Source organism: Nansenia antarctica, assembly GCF_963989245.1.
Source record: "Nansenia antarctica genome assembly, chromosome: 11".
Taxonomy (NCBI): Eukaryota; Metazoa; Chordata; class Actinopteri; order Argentiniformes; family Microstomatidae; genus Nansenia; species Nansenia antarctica.
In genome coordinates, this window is record NC_137681.1 from 26,239,539 (window position 1) to 26,256,774 (window position 17,236).

Here is a 17,236-nt window from a genome sequence, read left to right on the forward strand (position 1 = left end):
AATTATTATAATTATTATAATTATTATTATCATTATTATTATTATTATTATTATTATTATTATTATTATGTATCATGTCATGTCTCATGCGAGTCATGCCCCATGTATTGTTTTTGAACTCCAATCAGTCAGATGGCGTCACTGATGGATGGCACTCTCTGCAGCATAAAATAGGGCTTCAAATCACGTGATCTTTGGGGACATCTTGTGGTTATACATGTTATGGCTATAACATTATTTTTGTTGCGATTTTAACAGTCAACTTCAGTTGCCCTTGTTCCAAACTGAAAATGCTTATGTCCTACCTAGACAATTACTGTAATGTAACATAGAGTTAGTTTTGATTTTGAGCTTAACACAGATCCAATAATGCATCAGCAGGGGTCCATTTGGGAAATTGAAATTGCAGTGAAATATCATGTTATGTTCCCTTGACATAGGGTTGATTACCTTTCAGTAAGTTCTTTAAAAAGGGACTCAAATCTAAGTGGGGGAAATAAATCAACATTTCACATGATCATTTAGATTTGACAGCTAGATGAGACTGGGAAAATATAATCCTTCTCAAATTCATGCAGCACTCTAAAATGCAACGATTGGCAGACAACAACATTTATGTTGAACATAATGTATCTAATTGTTTGTTTGCATTGTTGTGCTTGTAAAATAAATACAATAGTCTAGGGTTATTATGTGGGTGAAACAGTGGCTGAGGGAATTTGCAAGATATTTCCTTTGAGAAGGAATGTACCATGAATGTAAATTAACATTCGAACAAATGACCATTATGCACCCAAAGTGCATAGTGTGGAAGATTTACAATAAGTGAACAATATTTTAATAAAATGTCATGGACGCAAATAAACATGACATGCTATACTGTATTTATTTCTTTAATAACAGATTTAGTTCAGAGGTTAGTATCAAAGAAAAGACCAAATATCATTGAGTAAGATATGTAAGAATATATTAATATGAAATGTGTTTGTTTACCTTTTGATTGTGTACTCTAAAGGATATTGAGATTGGTCACATATGACTGTGTGTGACTTACCTACCGGTAAGTAGGTGATTGCAATGTTTGTCTGTCGGTTAGATGGCGGAGAGCAAGTTTTCTGACCGCACATCTCAGAGAACAGACTCTGAACAAAGCACTCACACTACAATGGGAGCAAGATTGAGGTGCCTCCAACTACATAAACTTACGAACGCACCCCAAATATGTAAGGCAGTCAAAGTCCATAGGAGGAGACCATGAAAGAATAATACAGATATTCTCATACATTATACATGATATACTACTTTATCACTTTATTACCTTATTCTACTTTATTATTACTTACTTACTTTACTTATGTTAACTTTATTATATTATTGTTGATTTTGTATCCTGCTGCAATGCCAACGTCGAAGAACCTGAGCCGAAGAATTTGACTCTTGTGTAGCCATACATTGGATGTAATAAAAGTAATTCTGATTCTGATGTATTCAATATGAATACTATACCTCTTCGCATTGACTTATATGCCCATACTGAATCCAAATTTAGGGATAAGGGCAATGGGTTTGGGATTTGAAACAAGAATTAAGTTTGGCTTCCATTCCTCTCTTCTATATCAAATTATTAATCCTTTTCCTTGAGCTGTTTGCTGCCCTACATCTATCCCCAAGGACACCTCCACATGTGGCCAGCAGAGGTTCCCAACTGCCGATCTGCCACCCATGCAATCATGAGACGCCAGCCTCTCCCCTCTGAGCCACAGCCATGGTTCCCTCCCCTCCATAGCGTTGGGTTGGTGCTGGAGGTAGAGCCCCAGCCCCCACCAATCCTAGGCTTTAAAACCCACGTGTCAAAGTGCAAAGCAGACACTTCATAAAATAACCAATCTGAAACCAACACCCTTTTCAGAGCATATCAATCCATAAATGAAGGGAAGACGCAAATCAGTAGTTGGATACGTTTTCTTATTTTATTCCAAAACAAAAGATCTGTCAATTATTGATGTCAACATACATTCATCATCATTATCATTGAATAATATTGAATGTACTCAACAACTTGGAACATTAAATAATAAAAAAATAACAGCCATGTTTTTTTCCATTATGTACAACATTTGTTTCTTTCAAAGCTATGTACAGAAGACCAATTTAATTTTCCAAAACCAGCCCGTATGTTGTCTGTGGTCTGTTTTGTTGTAAAGACAGCCAATGTGCCACAAGAGTCAAACAGTGATGCGATGACATGACAGAAACACAACCACAGGAGCTGCCTGCGTTGTGAAAGAGAGCAGATATGACAAGGAAAAAAGACCATGTCGTCATATTAAAGAGTTGATTAGCTGATTAGACTAAACTCTAGTGCAGATAAAAAAAACAATCTGTCCTGAACTCCGCCCTCTAACACTTTACAGCAGGCTGAGGTGCTGTTCACCCCCTCTGAGACCAACCAGTATACACCTCAGTAGTCATATACTGGATCTGAGCCTATTTCTAAGGCCCGAAAACACAAAACGAAAGTCAAGAATTAAACAAAGTCTTTAAAAGTCTATGGGGCCGGTTTCCCTGGACACAGACCCAGTCCTGGACTAAATAACATATCGTTAGCCTCATAGCATAATTGCCAATAAAGTCATATTTTGGCCAAATTGAGATATCTGCTTAACTCTACTCTCCTAACGCTGCTGATTCACTGGGCATTATTGCCTATGCCGTCAGCCTATCAGAATGCTTGTTACATTCCAAAATCACTATCTGCCCAAGTCATCTCTTTGACATAGGCATTTTTGACACTACATACAAAGATGGCTCGGCTGACCACAAGTGAAAGCACGACGTAGGCGATTATGCTACGAGGCTAACGATTCTCAATAGAAATAAGAAGAACATCTCCATTAAAGATAGATTTTAATCTAGGACGAGTGTTAATCTGCGTTGTGGAAACCAGCCCTAAGTGTCTCAGAACACCTTGAGAGAGGAGAAGGCCCGTCAGAACGTCTGAACAGAGCAGTGCTTATTCTGAACGCAGCAGCCAAAGTCATGCTTTCAAGAAAAAAGAAAAGAAAAAAGTCCAAACCCAGATGTTTTTAGCAGAGAAAAGAAGATGTTTCATTTAAAGCTCCGCCGTGCTGACTGTCCATATCCATAGGAGCAGATTTGTCAACTCAAAAAAAAGACCATGCACACTCAATCAAAACAATGAAAAACAAGTATAAGGAACATAGGATAGGAACCACAGGAACCTCCATCATTTACACAGCCCGTCTGGGTACCAACATGACCCATCAACACCTGACAACTTTTTCAAACACAAAGTTTGGACTGTGCAGAGAATACCAAACACTCCAGCATAAGAACAGACTCATGACCTTATATCTGCTTAGCATTGCAGTTGTGATAAAAGCACATGCAGAGAGAGTGAGGATCAAACAACTTATATCCACACTTTAGTGCACATTGATTAAAAAAAATAAAAAAAATAAAAAAAAGAACGTAAAGCTTTACGCGGGGTGTCCACACAAGGAATAGTATACAGTAAATACAAAACACAGACAGTCAGATTTGGAGGTTTAAACCTAGTCAGAACACATCAACAGAGTGCATGTCAATAAATGCCAATGGAGCTCCCAGTGTTTAGAGTAAACTAGCGATTAGGTGCATACTGTACAAACACTGCCCTTCCTTCACCACTTCTCTTACCATTTAGATTACAGCTCCCAGGTTACTATGCCAGGTGACAGACAACTATGTCATAACGTAGTAGTAATAATCAAAAAGCTGAACGGTGTTACCAATTACACATTTCAGTTATTCAGACGCTGCAGTTCAGGATTAACTAGCTTGCAACCGATTGCAAAACAAATTCTCAGAATTATTTTGTGCTCCCCAAACGATGCATCACAGAGCATGCTATTGTTGTGTTGTTTACAAAACCCAGAACTATACAACATACTATGAAACCTCTACGTTTTTGAGTTGACGTATTATTTACATAGATGTCAGTGAGGACCGGGGGCGACTACTTCCTGCAGAGATGCAGCTTTTCTTCCGTCTTCAGCGGTATAGCGGAGGGCGCCGTATCGGCCATGGCTAGAAGGTTCCGTGGCCACCCTTCCCGTCCGAGCCTTGCTCCGGCAGCTCTTCTAGAAGGCCGTCTGGCGTAGGGAGCGGTGTCTGCGGGAGAACAGTAGCTCACTCTGCCCTGGAGTGATAGTGTTGCTTTACCGCAGGTAACACCAGTGACCCCCTGACCTTATCCCAGAGGTGAAGGGTGACCGTGGGGAGGGTAGGGAGGGAGGGTTGGAGTGGATCATCATCTCTCTCTCTCTATCTCTGTCTCTTGTTTCGTTCTTTCTTTCTCTCGTCCACGCGAGGTGTGGACACACCGCGGGGGTGCTGTGGTCACTTGCGGCAGGTCCGGTGGGGGGTGTGTTTCTTGGGCACCTCGGCACCTCGACTGCGTCCCCGGTCGTCCATCCAGGGCAGCTGGAAGCTCCTGCAGGAGAGACACACAGCAGGCCGGGGGGGGTCAGGAGAGGGAGGAGGACGACCAGGGAGAGAGACAACAAGCTCAACCACGTCAGGAGGCAGGAGGAGGCCGACGCCCCTCGTCCAACAACCTGAAAAGCATCTGGTCACCAGAGGTCACCAACATCAGCAGAAGAGCAGGGGGCAGATTTGACTACATTTCAAATGGAAGTACTGTATTTTTTAGTTCAGAGTAGCAGCAATGTTTTGGTTTCAAAGACCATCACCAGGCTTAGGTGATATAATACATTATATCATTATATATATATAATATACATAAGATTTCTGATAAATGTATACCTTATAAGTTACCTTATAAGTCACAAATCTTATATAGAAACAGTCATATGAGGTGAGCCGATTGTTGGGAGTGAAATAGTTCTAGAACTCACTGTGCGTAACCATAGGAACGCCCAGGCTGCCATTCCACATGTTAGTTAATTAATAAACTCATCACTACCAGTACACCAGATTCAACCAGTCACCTTGAAGATCAGTTTAGATTAGATTCAACTTTATTGTCGTCGCAGAGTACAAGTACTATACAACGAAATGCAGTTTAGCCTCCAACCAAAATGACTAGACATGACTAGTTAACTCGGGTGCACTCGTGCTGAAATTGATTCAACTAGTTTTCAACACCTCTTTTTCAACTCAGTCCTCTTCTCTAAGGTCTTGAGGGCATACCGGTATGTCCCTTTCATTGGGGGGTCCTGTCCCACCAGAGGACAGGAGGATCATGGGAAATGCTACTTTTCAGCGTCTTGTTTCTTAATGTTTAGAATGTGAAAAGAAGCATCTGCACACAAAAAAAAACGTTTTCTATTTCGCGAAGCTTTCGGTCGTTTCGGTGCCTGAAGAAGGTCTATGAACAACCGAAAGCTTGCGAAATGAAAAACATCGATTTTTTTGGCACAGTTTTGGAGTGTGCGGATGCTTCTTTTTATCCCATCTGATACTCTTCAGCTCCAGCACCGCAGCCACATCTGATTAGGGATGAGCGGTGGAATTTCAACTATTTTAATGTTTAGAATGTAAAACACATACTTAGGTGAGGAGTAAATACTTGCATTTTGATGAAAGGTCTTTCTGTGAAACTCTCCCTGCCCCGTCACCTGCACCATGGTACCATCTTGAAAAATAGATTATGCACAGGAATGGATGAACTCAAGCTAGGAGGACACACACTAGACTCATAAATAAGAAGAAAACACACACCCGACTACTCTCCTAAGTCTCTGGGGAAAGGAGCAAGAGCAAGCCTAACAAATCCTAGCCTCTTCCTTCAAGAGAACCAATAGAAGAAGTAGAAAGAAAAAAAGAGAAAATAGAAAAATAAAAAAGACATTTCTGCGTTCAACCCTGCTACTTCTCAACCACTAGACCTAGCTTTGTACAATGAATGATGAAGAAAATGTCTGTACGCACTGGGAAAGAATGTATGTCTGGAGAAGGGTGCTGGGATGTGTGACAGAGATCACTCCTGCTTATTGAGGAGGAGGGAGAGGGAGAGGGAGAGGGAGAGGGAGAGGGAGGGGGAGAGGGAGAGGGAGGGAGAGCTACATATTGAGGAGGAGGAAGAGGGAGAGGGAGGGGGAGAGATACATATTAAGGAGGAGGAAGAGGGGGAGGGAGAGGGAGAGCTACATATTGAGGAGGAGGGAGAGGGAGAGGGAGAGCTCCATATTGAGGGAGAGGGAGAGGGGGAGGGAGAGGGAGAGGGGAAGAGGGAGTTAGAAACAAAAACACTTACTGTTGCGTGAGCTTCGGCAACGGCCGGCCGAACGCCACCACAGGTAGTAAAGGGGTGATGATGATGGACTCAACTGGAGGAAGGAGAGAGAGCGTAGAGAGAGAAGCCTTAGCTGAACGCCTACACAGAGAGAATGCTGCTTCTAAAACCTTTCAAACTGAACCACGATGGCATCGTGATTTCCACTCGTGGATGAATAAAGTTAAGTTGAAATTAAACACAGGTAGACACAGGTAAACACAGGTAAACACAGGTAAGTACACAGGTAAACACAGGTAAACACAGGTAAGTACACAGGTAAACACAGGTAAGTACACACGTAAACACAGGTAAGTACACAGGTAAACACAGGTAAGTACACAGGTAAACACAGGTAAGTACACAGGTAAACACAGGTAAGTACACAGGTAAACACTGGTAAGTACACAGGTAAACACACAGGTAAACCCAGGTAAACACACAGGTAAACCCAGGTAAACACACAGGTAAACCCAGGTAAACACACAGGTAAACCCAGGTAAACACACAGGTAAACACAGGTAAACACACAGATAAACACAGGTAAACCCAGGTGCGTACCGTCCTCAGTGTCGGGGTAGAAGGACGTGACCTCAGGCTCCGCCTCCTGGATGCCCTTCTTCTTGTCCATCCGTTGCTGCAGACGCTGGAACATCCGCTGCTCCCGGACACGCTGGATGTCCCACCTGGAGGGAGGAGGGAGAGGAGGGGGGAGGGAGGAGGGGGAGGGAGGAGGGGGAGGTAGAGGGAGGAGGGAGGAGAGAGAGACAGAGAGAGGGAGAGCGAAAGAGAATCAGAGAGAGAGAGAGAGAGAGAGAGAGAAAGAGAAAGAGAGAGACAGAGAGAGAGAGAAAGAGAGACAGAGAGAGAGAGAAAGAGAGAGAGAGAGAGAAAGAGAGAGAGAGAGAAAGAGAGACAAGAGGGAAGGGCAGATGATGGAGGGTGGAGGGAGGAGAAGAAGGAGGGAGAAAGAGAGAGAGACAGCGCAAAGTTCTCAAAAACTAGAAAGAGTGACCGTCACTGGGAGGGCGATGCTGAGGTGGAGTGAGAAGGTTTCATTATTGAGAATAAGTTGACTGGTGTGGAGAAGACGCGAGAAAACCTCCTTTCTCACCTCTTCCTCCTCTTCTCATCCAGCTCCAACTTTGCATGACGCTTCAGAAACACACTGTCCTCTAACGTCTGCTCTAACGTCTGGGGAGAACGACACGTCAACACACAGGTTAGATGTGACGTGGTTTAAGAACATAATGTGTTGAGAAAAGTTCTATCCATTAAGATTAGTTTCAAATACTTTGAGCCTGCCTGCGAGCACAGAGTAAGTGATTTCAAATACAATTTGAACCCAGGTCTGGCTAACCACTTTAGTCTGTGAACTTTGACCCCTCCTCTCTCTCACCTCAGGGACGTCACCACAAGCTGCCTCCTCTACTGTACTGACATGCTTTCTATCATCTACGGAATATTGCAAAAAGTGAGACATTTTCTCCGGCAAGCTGATGCAGAAGTGTTAATGAAAGCTTTTGTTTGGCCAGCTGCAATTAATCCAAAATGCAGCAGCGAGAGTTTTAACCAAAACAAGCAGAAGAGCTCATATAACTCCTATTTTAGAGACTCTACACTGGCTTCCTGTTAAGTTCAGAATAGATTTCAAGATCCCTCTGCTTGTTTATAAAGCTCTCAGTGGCACAGCACCAGAATATCTGAAAGACCTTTTGCTAGCATACCCCCCCCCCATACCCCCACCCCTCTCTCACCTCAGGGATGTCACCACACGCGTCCTCCTCCAGCGGCTCTACGCTCTTATCTCTCCATGATGGAACGGCCAGATCTGAGATGTGAAACACAACATACATCCTCATCACCTGTTATAGTAACACTATGATGTCATCACCTGTTATAGTAACACTATGATGTCATCACCTGTGTTATAGTAACACTATGATGTCATCACCTGTGTTATAGTAACACTATGATGTCATCACCTGTGTTATAGTAACACCATATGATGTCATCACCTGTGTTATAGTGAGACTATGATGTCATCACCTGTGTTATAGTAACACTATGATGTCATCACCTGTTATAGTACCACTATGATGTCATCACCTGTGTTATAGTAACACTATGATGTCATCACCTGTTATAGTAACACTATGATGTCATCACCTGTGTTATAGTAACACTATGATGTCATCACCTGTGTTATAGTGAGACTATGATGTCATCACCTGTGTTATAGTGAGACTATGATGTCATCACCTGTGTTATAGTAACACTATGATGTCATCACCTGTCTTATAGTGAGACTATGATGTCATCACCTGTGTTATAGTGAGACTACGATGTCATCACCTATGTTATAGTAAGACTATGATGTCATCACCTGTGTTATAGTAACACTATGACGTCTTTGATCAACTCACCAATTTTTTCAAGTTGAGACTAAAAACCCATCTTTTTAATATTGCCTTTAAATTACTAAATAATTCAATGATGATTATATAATGATTAAAGCACTTTGAGCTGCAACGTTTGCAGGAAAAGTGCTATACAAATAAAAGTTATTATTATAATTATTTATCTAATACAGTACGTACAGGAAAAACAGACTTGACACTTGATATATGGATTCTAAAACTAAGTTATTACCGTATGTTGTTTTTTTCTTTTCTTTGTGGGGCAGTCCCACTCATATTATTCTTTTTATTGTGATAGAGACAGTTGAGATTTGACCGGAAGGATTGGAGAGAGAGAGAGAGAGAGAGAGAGAGAGAGAGAGAGAGAGAGAGAGAGAGAGAGAGAGAGAGGGATGACATGCAGGACATGTCCACAGCCGGAATCGAACCGGGAACCCTGCGGTTACATGGTCGACGCTTAGTGCGTTACGCCACCAAGCGCCCCCATCTGAACGTTTTGAGACAAACTACAAACTACACAGCTCAACACGACCAACACTCGGCATGTTCTGGTGGGTCCACTCACTGGGCAGCGCCTCCTCTGCCTTGGGGGACGGGTGGTCACACAGGAGGGGGGAGGAGGGGGTCTGGTGCCAGCAACACAGGTACATCTCCGTGGTGGACATGAAGGGCAGGTCCTCCATCTGGGCCGTCAGCTCACACTCCTCCTTGCAGCCAGGGGGTAGCGTGGCGTCCCTCTCCAGGCCGAACCGGGGGCCGAAGCCCATCTTCTCCGGGGTCTCTTTGCTCCGCAGCTCCCGCTGGCCGCCTCGACACTCCGTCTTCAGGGGGGTGAACTTGGGGCCTTTGCCCCGCCCCCCCGACTTCTGAACCTTGGAGTCGAGGACGCAGAACTTCCTGCAAGGGGACGGGAGGAGAGGAGGTGAGGAGAGGAGAGGAGGTGAGGAGAGGAGTAGAGGAGAGGAGAGGAGGTGAGGAGAGGAGTAGAGGAGAAGAGGAGAGGCGGTGAGGAGAGGAGTAGAGGAGAAGAGGAGAGGAGAGGAGAGGAGGTGAGGAGAGGAGTAGAGGAGAGGAGAGGAGGTGAGGGGAGGAGAGGAGTAGAGGCGGTGAGGAGAGGAGTAGAGGAGAAGAGGAGAGGAGAGGAGGGGAGGGGAGGAGGTGAGGTGAGGAGGAAAGGAGAGGAGAGGAGAGGAGAGGAGAGGAGAGGAGGTGAGGAAAGGAAGAGAGGAGAGGAGAGGAAGAGAGGAGTAGAGAGCTGAATGATTAGGGCCTAACGCAAACCCTAACCCTGTCATATAAATAATTGGACTGCACTTATATAACGCCTATTTTCCAAAGTGCTTTACAACGGCCTCTCATTCACCCGTTCACACACACATTCACGTTTTGGCTTGACTAGCGAGTGTGTCGTTGATTTTTTCATCTACGCTGAAATTCATTTCCATATTTCAGAATAAAAGTGGGAACATTAAATCGGCTGCCAACTTGTTCCCGGTGTCACCAGCAGGGGGCAGCCTTTGGAGTTTGTTTACCTCTTGAGGCCTCCCTTGCCCCCCCGGCTGCAGCCGAAAGTCCTGGGGGTGGGGGGGGGGGCGTCCTCGTCCTCCAGGTCCCAGGGGTCGTCCTTGTCGGGGGCCCAGGTCTCCAGGGGCTGGAACAGACGCTTGTCTCGGGGGTCCTTCCTGGTCAGCTGCAGCCTGCGCTCCATGCGCTCGATGCGCGCCAGCAACTGTGGACGGTCAACAAACACGCCGTTGTGTTTTTAAACTTAATAAAGTATAAATTAATATACATTAAAAAATAAAAATAATAATAACTATAAAATAAATGAAGGGTCACGTGACGATGGCTTACTGAAAGGCGTGTTTTCGCCGAGCTCCCTCTCTCACACATTTATACTTATATTATTAGCAATTTTATGCACATATTTCAACTTATTTTTTACTAATACAGTGTTGTGTTAACTGTCGACAAGAAAGAAGTGTCCATCTCTGACAAACTATGTCGAAAGAAACGAAAATTCAGCCAAAGAAATGTGCGCAGGCAACTAGCCATACCCAGGTTGCTAGCCAAACAGCAGACATTAACTCTCCGTTGAAAAACTACGAACCTCCGCTAGCTACAGACACCAAAGCATTGATTCGCGAGCTAACTCAAAACTTCAGTGACATTGTGGAAGAGAAGCTATCTAAGATCTCGGGAGTTCTGGACAGAATTTCCACAACCATAGAAGCCCAGTCCACACGCATGACCGAGGCAGAACAACGAGTGTCGGACGTGGAAGACACAGTGAGCGGTTTACAAGCAAGACTCGCCGAAGCAGAAAAGAAAATTAAGGTGATGACAGATGGCATGGATGATATGGAGAACCGGAGCAGGCGTGACAATATTCGTGTCCTCAATCTGAAAGAGGGCTCGGAGGGAAAACTTCCTATACAATTCTTTGAATCCTGGCTGCCCACTGTGCTTGGAATAGGAACGAGCCCTGGCACCAGGGCTGGACTGGGACAAAAATTAGGCCCTGGCATTTTTGGCCCAGACAGGCCCACCCCAATCGGTCGGACCACACCCACCAGCACAAAAAGACTTGCCTTATATACTCGTCTTATATACTGTGCTGTACAGTCATATGAAAAACTGTAGTATTCCCCCAAACCACTACAAAGACGACTACATGCAGTAAGCAATGGTACCAGTGCAAGTAGACCAGTGTACTCACTCACTCTTGACTGGCGGTCAGGACTTTACATTTTTCTCTCACCCTCATCATTCTTTCTCGAGAATTGATTATATTTTTGTATCACGATTAATTTTAGACAGAACCAAGGCCTGTTCTATCAACACGTGCGCTATTTCAGACCATTCCTCAGTTACTATTGAATTCCTACCACCCTACTATGACCCCCTATCTAGACACTGGCGTTTGAACCCGTCTATTCTTAGCAATCCCACATTTTTAACATACTTAGAAACACAGTGGGAACTCTTTATTTCCACGAATGACACACCTGATATTTCTGCTTCTACACTATGGGAAACGGGTAAGGCATTCTTGAGGGGGGCCATAATATCCTATACAGCAGCATTTAAAAAAGCATCAATGGCAAGTCAACTGGAGCTTGAGCAACAGATTAAAACCATGGATAGAGAGTTTAAAACCTCCTCCTCCACAGCTGTGTTAAAAAAGCTAGAGGCGGCTCGATCCGCCCTAGACCAATTGCTAACTCAAAAAGCAGAATCGGCAATGTTTTTCGCCAGGCATAGATTATTTGAATCTGGTAACAAACCCGGCAGGCTCCTTGCTCGACTGGCCAAAGGCCGGACAGGGCCTCATGCAATACCATCTCTCAGAGATAGCATGGGCATACAACAGTTTGAAACCAAAATTATTAGTAAAATAATGAAGGACTTCTATCAAGGACTATACTCATCTGAATGGCAAAATACTTCAATGTTAAGAAAAACGTTTTTAGATGGGATACATCTTCCTACATTATCTGAAGAACACAGAAACGACTTGTGTAGACCAACTACAGAACAGGAAGTCTTAAGGGCTCTGCACACAGCGTGCGATTTCTGTTGCGCGTCAACATTCCATTTTGAAGTTTGAATGGAAGTCTATGAGAACATCGCATTTCAACACACACGGCCCCGATTTTAATCGCACGGCGAAAATTTGATTCCATTCATTTTGAATGGGAAAAAGCACAAATTTGACAGTGCGACAAAACTCGCACGCCGTGTGCTTTGTCCCATTCAAAATGAATGGAATCGAATTTTCGCCGTGCGATTAAAATCGGGGCCGTGTGTGTTGAAATGCGATGTTCTCATAGACTTCCATTCAAACTTCAAAATGGAATGTTGACGCGCAACAGAAATCGCACGCTGTGTGCAGAGCCCTTTAGAGACCATTCAAGCTCTACAGAGTGGGAAAGCCCCGGGTCCCGATGGGTTCGGGCCCGAATTTTATTAAAAAATGGCTAAGCTGGTGGTGAAACCTCTAACCAATATGTTCATCGAGTCTTCAGACAGAGAGAGGCACACTTCCGCCGACTTTAAATCTGGCCCATATTTCCCTGATTTTGAAGAAGGATAAGCCCCCTGATAACTGTGCTTCGTACAGACCAATAAGTTTACTCGGGGTTGATGGTAGATTACTATCTAAACTCCTTGCAAGATGATTGGAGGAGGTACTGCCCATTCTAATTAAACCGGATCAGACAGGATTTATCAAGAACAGATATTCCTACTCCAACGTTCGACGGCTCCTTAATGTAATACAATTCTCACAAAGTACAAAGAAAAGGGTCCTTGCTATTTCATTGGATGCTGAGAAAGCGTTCGATCGAGTGGAGTGGGGGTATCTGTTTGATGTCCTCGACAGGTTTGGATTGGGCTCTGGTTTTACTGACTGGGTTAAACTTATATACAAATCGCCGGCTGCGAGGGTCATGGTAAATGGTTCAGCGTCTGACATTTTCCCCTTGAGTAGGGGCACGCGTCAGGGCTGTCCTATGTCGACTCTATTATTTGCGTTAGCGCTCGAACCCCTTGCAGAGGCTATTAGGAACCATCAGGGACTGTCAGGTGTCGTATTAGGAGACACTGAATACAGGATTTCGCTCTATGCTGATGATGTATTACTGTTTATTACCGACCCAGAGTGCTCAATACCTGTTTTATTATCAATAATTAATAAATTCTGTCAATTTTCAGGGTACAAAATTAATTATGACAAATCTGAGGCCCTGCCATTAGGTGACTTTGGGGACCGGACGGCTCTTGTCAATTTCCCTTTCATGTGGTCAACTTCAGGCTTTACTTACCTGGGCATTAGAGTATCAGCGAACATTGACGATTTGTATAAACTATAGGGCTGGGTTCAAAAAATCGATTTCCCGATTCTGAATCGATCTTCATTGAATGAGCGATTATTGATTCATAAATCCCGAGATCGATCTTTCATGTTTTTTTTTTCTTCTGCTTGCAGCTTCAACCCGCAACGAGATCTCGTGGCCAGATCTCGCGCTACAAGAATTTATCATATCTCACGCAACGACCAGGCTTAAAGGCAGATGTCTGGGTGCATTTTGGATGTAAAAATTATGACGATAGAGATGAGCAGGACAAAAGCAAAGCCATATGCAAGCTGTGCGCAGTGGAGGTTAAATTTAGTGGAAACACCACAAATCTACGGAACCACTTATTGAGGCATCACCCTGACGTGAAACATGGAAAAGCGGATCCGAAACAAGCCTCGCTGATAAAGACGTTTGGTTGCAAATTACAATCAAATTCTCCGCGTGCCCAACAAATTACTACAGCGTCGTCAGTGTCGTCAGTGTACTAGAACCACGCTACGTGTAACCGACACGCAAACAGTTGAGTGAAGTGATAGTCCCAGACATGTCCGCGCAAGTGAAACGTGACATCGCAACGTCACTCCAGCCAGCAGAGAGAGTTGCCATAACGTGTGACAGCTGGACATCCAGAGCAATGGACTCGTACCTGACAATCACTTGCCACTTTATCAGCGAGGCTTGTTTCGGATCCTCTTTTCCATGTTTCACGTCAGGGTGATGCCTCAATAAGTGGTTCCGTAGATTTGTGGTGTTTCCACTAACGTATTGTTACTGTATACTACAATAATCATTGATTTTCCAATTACGTATGTTTATTCCTGAATAAAATCTTCCAATCTCCAAAAAGTGAGAAAGCAGTAATGAAGGGCTTTAGTTTCATGGACATTATGGTTTACAATGTGTTTTTTTGTTCCCCAAAATACCCTCATCTATTGCACTATTTTTGTTTGAGTTTTGCACATTTTTATTTTGTATACAGTATATTTATATATATATTATGCAAATAAGCTATTTGAGACAGTCCTGAGGGATATGTGATGTCTTGTTTACCGATAGGCTATGTTTGTAGCCCCTTTATTTACACTGGCTGCAGTAAAGCACGTTAAAAAGCACTTTTTGTAGTGTCTGATTTAGCAAAATGTTGGTCAATGATGTTAATTTATGTTCCAATAAGAAGTACATTCATGTAACTGCTTTGGAGTCAATTCTTAATGTAAACATTGATATGTTTAACAATGCTACATGTTATAGGGTTCCTTGAACCATTTATAGCATTAGTTCTGAGAATCTCTTCATATTCAAGGAAAATTGATATTGTAACTAAATCGAATCGGAATCGAATCGAATCGAATCGTGAATCGAATCGAATCGGGAGCTGTGAATCGGAATCGAATCATTTTGGGAAATCAGTGGCGATACCCAGCCCTAATAAACTAAATTTTACACCAATCCTGACATCAATCAAAAATGACCTTGACAGGTGGTTTGATCTCCCTCTATCATGGATGGGCAGAATTAGCCTGACTAAGATGAATGTGCTTCCTAGACTATTATACCCAATGCAAATTCTACCGCTTAAGATCAATAGAACAACCATCTTGGATATTGAAAGGTTTCTTTCAAGATTTATATGGCATGGAAAGAAATCTAGGTTGAAAATGAGGACCTTGCAATTGCCTATAGAAAAAGGGGGTCAAGCCGTTCCCAATATTGTGTATTATAATTGGGCTTGCCATGCCAGGATAATTTCAGGCTGGCTCAAGCATTTCCTTCATCAAGGAGAGTACCCCGTAGATGCATGGTGTTGTGCCCCCTACTCTTTGCTCAGCCTTATCTCAACTGACATGAATGACCTTCCAGCAGGGGTCAAGGACAATCCTATCATATATAACACACTTAAGATATGGCGTGATATTACTAAACATGTTGGCCGGAGATGTTTTTCATCAGCACTACAACCTATATCTCAAAATAAAGCCTTCCCTCCTGGTGTAGGAAAGAGTATATTTGAAGACTGGCACTCAAAGCAACTAAGCTGACTTATTCGAAGGTGATAATTTCATGTCATTCTCACAACTTCAGAGTAAATACGAAATGCCTCATCATAATCACTTTTTTGCATTCCTTCAGGTGAGACATTTTGTAAAATCTGATCTATCATTCCCAACAGACCAACCAATGAAAAGCTCAATTGATAACTTCCTTCTCAACTTTAACTCAACTCCCTTTAACAACAAAAAATTCATTTCCTTTTTTAATGAAAAACTTTACTCTACTAACTCTATTAATATCAACAGATCTAGAGAGCTATGGGAAAAAGATTTGGAGGTTGAACTTGATGCCGACATGTGGTCAGATGCTTTTGAATCTGCTAAAAAAATATTCACCTGTAATAGGCTTAGAGAGAGTCAGTACAGAATATTACACAGACTACAACGCACTCCCCACTTCCTAAACAAAATTAATCCCCAGATTTCTCCCATCTGTGTGAAATGCAAAAAGGATGTAGGAACTTATTTTCATTGTATTTGGCAATGCCCCTTGATATCCAGATACTGGGAAAACATTGCTAAGGAACTTAGTTCAATATTCCACACTTCGGTTGGGGCTGAACCAGGCTTGTTTATTCTGAATATACCTACGGGGCAACTCCCTCTCTCCACTGGACGGATGACTTTAATGAGTAAACTTCTACTTCTGGCGAGGCGATGCATCCTATTCCAGTGGATCGAGGAGAAACCCCCCACAGTCACACAGTGGTACAGAGAAACTTTTAAGGTCTTTCCTATGGAACGCCTCAGTGCTACATTAAGGGGGAATGACAACTTTTTCTACGGTATTTGGCAGCCCTTTCTTGATTATCTTCCTGATGATTTAGTTGACCTACTGCAGAAAGGGCGCCCGCGATTTGTTTTCACAAATAAATCATAGTCATTTGTTCTGCTTTTGTAGTCTCTTTACCTTTGATGTGATTCTGTTGTGTTTGATATGTCATATACTGTATGTCCAGTGTACTAATGCAACCCACGTATGCTAACCATTGTTGTTTTTTTGTAACTTGACAATACCTGTGCTGTCTGATTGTTATGTTGTGCAAATTGAATAAAATATTATATAAAAAAAACAAAAAACTATAAAATAAATAACTTTCTCATCCCCCACGTCCCTCCACATCCACCCACATCCACCCACGTCCCCCCTCGTCCCCCCACATCCGCCCACATCCCTCCACATCCCCCCTCATCCCCCCACGTCCCTCCACATCCCCCTTCGTCCCCCCACATCCCCCCTCATCCCCCCACATCCCTCCACGTCCCTCCACATCCCTCCACATCCCCCCACGTCCCTCCACATCCCTCTACATCCCCCCACATCCCTCCTCATCCCCCCACGTCCCTCCACATCCCCCTGCCCCCCCCCACGTCCCTCCCCCTCCCTACCGTGTCCTTGTCGGCCTTCAGCTCGTCGATCTCCTTGTCCTTGTTCTGCAGCTGCTGCTGCTGCTGCTCTATGAGGTCCAGCTGCAGCAGCAGGATCTGCCTGAGGCAGGTGGCCTGGGTGTGGGGGCTGACGGGGGTCTTCCTGACGTTCCTCCACCTGCTGTCGGCGCTGAGCTCTATGGACGCCGTGCTGAGCACCTCCCCGGACACCACCCC

General features: G+C 43.8%; 1 protein-coding gene across 1 annotated transcript in view; it reads right to left on the minus strand.

Moving 5' to 3' along the window:
* Positions 1-3,883: 3,883 nt before the first annotated feature.
* Positions 3,884-17,236, minus strand: part of LOC308168050 (male-specific lethal 1 homolog) — a gene marked incomplete at its 5' end in the record, with an annotated part of 13,734 nt that continues 381 nt past the window's right edge. Inside the window, 8 exons of the mRNA XM_080542526.1 lie at positions 3,884-4,495; positions 6,281-6,353; positions 6,860-6,984; positions 7,413-7,480; positions 8,056-8,129; positions 9,284-9,615; positions 10,251-10,447; positions 17,021-17,236. The exon at positions 17,021-17,236 is cut by the window's right edge and continues 381 nt beyond it. Coding sequence (XP_080398652.1) covers positions 4,402-4,495; positions 6,281-6,353; positions 6,860-6,984; positions 7,413-7,480; positions 8,056-8,129; positions 9,284-9,615; positions 10,251-10,447; positions 17,021-17,236 — 1,179 coding nt within the window. The 3' untranslated portion in view covers positions 3,884-4,401. The remainder of the gene's footprint in view (positions 4,496-6,280; positions 6,354-6,859; positions 6,985-7,412; positions 7,481-8,055; positions 8,130-9,283; positions 9,616-10,250; positions 10,448-17,020) is intronic.